Here is a 6,000-nt window from a genome sequence, read left to right as displayed (position 1 = left end):
GGTGTCCTAGAAGGTCCATTTGGGACCTTCGCCCTGAACAGAACACCTGCCAGGTCCAACCCCCGCTCCCTAGGGGGCGGGAGGGGCGTCGAGGTCAGGCGGGGGCGGGAGAGACGTCGAGGTCAGGCGGGGGCGGGAGGGGCGTTGAGGTCAGGCGTGGGCGGGGGAGCGGCGGGGGGCGGAGCGAGAGGATCCGCGCGGCGGCGGACTGTCAATCAAGGAGTATCGCCCCCGCCCAGGACCCCAGAGACCCACACGCTCCCGCTTCCCGCCTCCCGCCTGCCGCCTCCCTGCGGCCGCCGGCAGAGAAGTGCTGAGTCACGGTGAGGCAGCTGCGCGGCGCCCTCAGAGCCCACCTTCCCCACGCCTCCCCGGCCCTGGGCCCCAGAGACCCACACACTCCCGCTTCCCGCTTCCCGCTTCCCGCCTCCCGCCTCCCGCCTCCCGCCTGCCGCCTGCCGCCTCCCTGTGGCCGCCGGCCGCGAAGTGGTGAGTCACGGTGCGGCAGCTGCGCGGCGCCCTCAGAGCCCACCTTCCCCACGCCTCTCCCGCCGCACGGGCTGCAGCAGCCGCCCTCACCGGGCGGGACTACAGAGCGCCCGCGGGGCCGGGCGGGTGCCGGCTATCAGTTAGCAGGACCCCGCCTTCTCCGGCCCGTCTCAGACTCCCAGGGGAATCTCCTAGGGAGACGGCCAGAGATGCTTAAATAGTCCTCTGCAATTGGGTGCAAGTGGCAGACAACTTTTCTTTCTACAGACCACCGCGATCTGGTAAGTACCTCATCAGTGGTTCACGTGCATAGAATTTAATTGTAGGAGTCTGGAAAGACCCAGAAATAGTCCAAATTGAGGGGGCGGGGCGTAAAATATGAATACTTTAAAGATGCTTGTAGGTAGATGATGACAGTTCTGTACGGCGTGGAAGATTGAGCTCATTTTAGGTGCCCCACAGCCCAGCACCCAATAAATATTTATTGATTGCCTGCCTCGGAGAGGGCACATTTAGGGTGAGCCTTGCTTGACTGCCTGGAGGGCTTTGCCCCGCACAGTGCTCTGAGTAGCAGCAGCTCACGTTCTTAGAGCGCTGACTACACTCCTTTGCGGTAGGCAGTCTTATTACTCCTATTTCGCAGGTGGAAAAACTGAGGAACAGAGAGGCTTAGCAGTTGGCCTCAGGTCACACAGCTGGTACGTTGGTGAACTTGGGATGCAGACCCAGGCTGTGTGGCTCCAGAGTACGCTTCTTGCTGAAGCATCTCTCTTGGTTTGAGTGGGAATCTTTGAAGGAAAGGAGTATACGTAGTTTGAAGAAGAGCGTTAGGAATTGCGGGTATTGTATGCAAGCATTTGAAGTGGAAAGGGGATTGATTATACTTGTTTTGTGATATGCCCGTTGAGTAGGCTTTCGACCCACAAAGAGGAAACACTTTTGGATTGGGGCTGTGGTTGGGTGCCGAAATACCGATAGCACTGTCAAGGGTACCTCCTCCATGAGTTTCCTGTGCTCTCCTTCACATGAAAGCTCCAAGATTTCTTGCTACTTAAGTTGACCCTGAGCTTCAGGGATAGATGGGTCTTTGAATTTGATGACCCTCAAAGATCCCTTTCAATGTCAGGGTCTTTGGCATGTTCAGGTGAGAGTCCCAGACCTCTTGGTTTTTCTCCGTGTTCCCTGTGTCGCCACACAGATCTCTCTCAGCTCAAGGTGGCACCTCCGTCATGGGGCAGCGCGGGGTAGGGGGGAGGTCGAGGGATTTCAATCATGTAAAGCAGATAAAATGCGCATTAGAGGTCCTTAGTAAATGCCCAAGGGAGCTGTTATCACTAACCCTCGTCAAAGGTGGTCGTAGGACTACACCCGATAAACATTGTAAATCATTAGTAGGGTGCTGGGAACCTAGTTAGTACTCCCACGCGTTCACCATCATTATGGTTGTTTTAAAGCACCTAGCCCAGGTCTTGTGCAGAGTAAGCAATTTAAAAATTGTAGCTGTTAATACTTGGGGCAGGTGTGAATTTCGTATCCTATATTTTATAGTCCTTGAGTGGTCCCTCCTTGATGATTTCTGTGTTTTGTTGTTCCTCCTCTTGCCCTCCGTCGTCTACAGCTCAGCCTCAGAACACTCTTTTTAGCCTTGGGCATGGCGTGGTCCAAAAAGGTTACCCTCTCACTGCTCAGCCACGAGCTGTCGGAAGGGGTTGGAGCGCGGGTCCGCAGAAGCATCGGCAGACCTGAGGTACGCTGGCTGGTTGGGTGGCTGTTTCCTGCTTTTTTGCAGAAAGGACTGGTGGGATCCTGAGGATAAACTTGGGAAGAGAGGGCATGAGACAATCACGAGCAGCCCTGTGGGGTGCCTTAGGAACCAACTCTAAACTTAGCAATTGGGGTCCTCCCCGGAGCAGCCCCAGTCCCAAGGGTGTTTCTGTAATATGGATCCAGTGGTCCTGAGCTGAAACATCTGTGCCCCTCTCTGCACACCCATGTCCCATCCTGGGTTTATCTGTCAGCCTCTGTGTGCACATCACCAGACACACCCACCTGATACCCCCGGGTTTACATGCCCACAGGTCAAAGCACCAAGGAGAGACACTGGGGCCCCATCCCAAATTCCCAAAAGAGAGAATCCGACTGGCTCGGCTTGGGTCAGGTCTCTACCCTGGACCAGTCAGCCATTGCCAGGGCTCTGAATTCTTAGAGAGACCCCTGAGACCCAACTTTATGGACCTCTTGGTGGGAGGTAAGTGGGGGCTTCCCTCAGAGAAGGTGATTGTAGGTGAGGCAGACATCTTTCCACATTAGAGAGCAGTTTTATTTGAAAATTATGGGAGACATGGGACTTGGTGGGAAAGAAAATCTTATACGTGTAGAAAGGTCATCAAATGGTGGTTATAGTCCAAGGAATACAGTGCCCAGCACCAGATTCCAAAAACAGATTTCTTTTTATTGAGGTATAATCGACATATAGCATTAGTTTCAGGTGTACAACACAATGATTCAGTATTTGTATATATTGCAAAATGATCACAAGTTTAATTAACTTCTGTCATCATACATAATTATTTTTCTTGTGATGAGAACTTTTAAGATCTACTCTCTTAGCAACTTTCAAATATGCAGTACAGTATTAGCTATGGTCACCATGCTGTACATTCCATTCTCATGACTCATTTATTTTGTAACTTAAAGTTTGTACCTTTTGACCCCCTTCATCCATTTTGCTCACCCCACCCCCACATCTGGCAACCACCAATCTGTTCTCTGTATCTATGAGCTTGTTTGTTTTTAGTTTCCACATATAAGTGAGGTCATACAGTATTTGTGTTTCCCTCTCTGACTTATTTCACTCAGCAGAATGCCCTCAAGGTCCATCCATGTTGTTGCAAACAGCAAGATTTCATTCTTTTTTGTAGTTGAATAACATTCCGTTGTATATTTACACCACATTTTCTTTATCCATTCATCTGTCGGTGGACACCTAGGTTGTTTCTATGTCTTGATTATTGTAAATGATGCTGCAATGAACATGGGGGTGCATACAGCTTTTCAAGTTAGTGTTTTCATTTTCTTTGGATAAATACCCAGAAGTGGAATTGCTGGATCGTATGGTAGTTATACTTTTAATTTTGGGGGGAACTTCCATACTGTTTTCCATAGTGGCTGCACCAATTTACATTCCCACCAACAGTGCACGACGGTTCCCTTTTCTCCACACACTCACCAACACTCATTTCTTGTCTTTTTGATAATAGCCTTCCTAATACATGTGAGGTGATATCTCAGTGTGGTTTTGATTTGCATTTCCCTAATTAGTGATGCTGAACTCATCTTCCAAAAAATATTTTTGAATAAAGGAAGAAGTATATTAGGGAAATGGATTCTTTTTGAAAAGTGAGGCTGGTTTGTTCCTCTTCTTAAATTCTGCTCTGATATTCTCATACTCTTCCCACTATTAGGTTCCTATTCATCTGAGAATGTCTCCTGAGGTCTGTCAAACATTGTTTTTCGAAGGGACACACGCAAACAGGATTATTCTAAGGGCTAAATGCACAGTGGATGCTGGGAAGATACAGATGGGCGTGGTGTCATTTTATACTCGGCCACATCGCCAGCAGGGGAATTCGAATACCCCTCAGTAAACCCATTGTTGTATGTTGAGGGTAGCTAATACTTCAATTACTCCATCTGTCAGAAACACGTCTGCTGAGGAGTTCTCAATTTTTCTGGTCTTGTGAACCCCTTTGGAGGTCTGCTGAAAACCATCAGTTCATTCTCAGAATAGTGTTTTATCCATTCCTTCTCAGAAAAAATGTTTTTTACTTTTATTTATTTTTTAATACATCTTTATTGGAGTATAATTGCTTCACAACACTGTGTTAGTTTCTGTTGCACAACAAAGTGAATCAGCCATATGCATACACATATCCCCTCCCTCTTGAGCCTCCCTCCCACCCTCCCTATCCCACCCCTCTAGGTCATCACAAAGCACTGAGCTGATCTCCCTGTGCTACGCTGCTGCTTCCCACCAGCCAACTATTTTATATTCGGTAGTGTATATACGTCGATGCTACTCTCACTACACCCCAGCTTCGCCTTCCCACCCCATGTCATCAAGTCCATTGTCTATGTCTCCATCTTTATTCCTGCCCTGCAACTAGGTTCATCAGTACCATTTTTTCCTTAGATTCCATATATATGTGTTAGCATACGGTATTTGTTTTTCTGATTTACTTCACTCTGTATGACACACTCTAGGTCCATCCACCTCACTACAAATAACTCAGTTTCATTTCTTTTTATGGTTGAGTAATATTCCATTTTATATATGTGCCACATCTTCTTTATCCATTCATCTGTCGATGGACATTTAGGTTGGTTCCATGTCCTGGCTATTGTAAATAGAGCTGCCATGAACATTGTGGTACATGACTCCTTTTGAATTATGGTTTTCTCAGGGTATATGCCCAGTAGTGGGATTGCTGGGTCGTATGGTAGTTCTATTTTTAGTTTTTTAAGGAACCTCCATACTGTTTTCCATAGTGGTTGTATCAATTTACATTCCCACCAACAGTGTGGGAGGGTTCCCTTTTCTCCACAGCCTTTCCAGCATTTATTGTTTCTAGCTTTTTTTTTTTTTTTTTAGTTTCTGCTTTATAACAAAGTGATTCAGTCATACATATACATCTGTTCCCACATCCCTTCCCTCATGCATCTCCCTCCCTCCCACCCTCCCCAGTTTCTAGCTTTTTTGATAATGGCCATTCTGACCTTCATGAGGTGATACCCCATTGTAGTTTTGATTTGCATTTCTCTAATAATTAGTGATGATGAGCATCTTTTCATGTGCCTCTTGGCCATCTCTAAGTCTTCCTTGGTGAAATGTGTATTTAGGTCTTCCGCCCATTTTTTAACTGGCTTTGTTTTTTTTGATATTGAGCTCCATGAGCTGTTTGTATATTTTGGAGATTAATCCTTTGTTTCATTTGCAAATATTTTCTCCCATTTTGAGGCTTGTCTTTTTGTCTTGTTCATGTTTTCCTTTGCTGTGCAAAAGCTTTTAAGTTTAATTACATCCCATTTGTTTGTTTTTATTTCTGTTACTCTAGGAGGTGGATCAAAAAGGATCTTGCCGTGATTCATGTGAAAGAGTGTTCTTCCTATGTTTTCCTCTAAGAGTTTTATAGTGTCCAGTCTTACATTTAGGTCTCTAATCCATTTTGAGTTTATATTTGTGTATGGTGTTAGGGAGCATTCTAATTTCATTCTTTTACATGTAGCTGTCCAGTTTTCCCAGCACCACTTATTGAAGAGACTGTCTTTTCTCCATTGTATATCCTTGCCTCTTTTGTCGTAGATTAGTTGACCATAGGTGTGTGGGTTTGTCTCTGGGCTTTCTATCCTGCCATTGATTTATATTTCTGTTGTTGTGCCAGTACCATATTGTCTTGATTACTGTAGCTCTGTAGTATAGTCTGAAGTCAGGGAGTCTGATTCCTCCAGCTC

The 6,000-nt window shown here is 46.6% G+C and overlaps 1 protein-coding gene across 1 annotated transcript in view; it reads left to right on the top strand.

Annotated features, from left to right (window-relative positions):
• The first annotated feature begins 446 nt into the window (after positions 1–446).
• PIR (pirin) overlaps positions 447–6,000 on the top strand; it is a 104,567-nt gene continuing 99,013 nt past the window's right edge. The window contains 2 exon segments of the mRNA XM_082610378.1: positions 447–770; positions 2,108–2,236. Coding sequence (XP_082466504.1) covers positions 2,141–2,236 — 96 coding nt within the window. The 5' untranslated portion in view covers positions 447–770; positions 2,108–2,140.

Source organism: Mesoplodon mirus, assembly GCF_964341445.2.
Source record: "Mesoplodon mirus genome assembly, chromosome: X".
NCBI lineage: Eukaryota > Metazoa > Chordata > Mammalia > Artiodactyla > Ziphiidae > Mesoplodon > Mesoplodon mirus.
The sequence above is the reverse complement of the archived record's forward strand: the minus strand, read 5'-3'. Positions and strand labels throughout refer to the sequence as shown.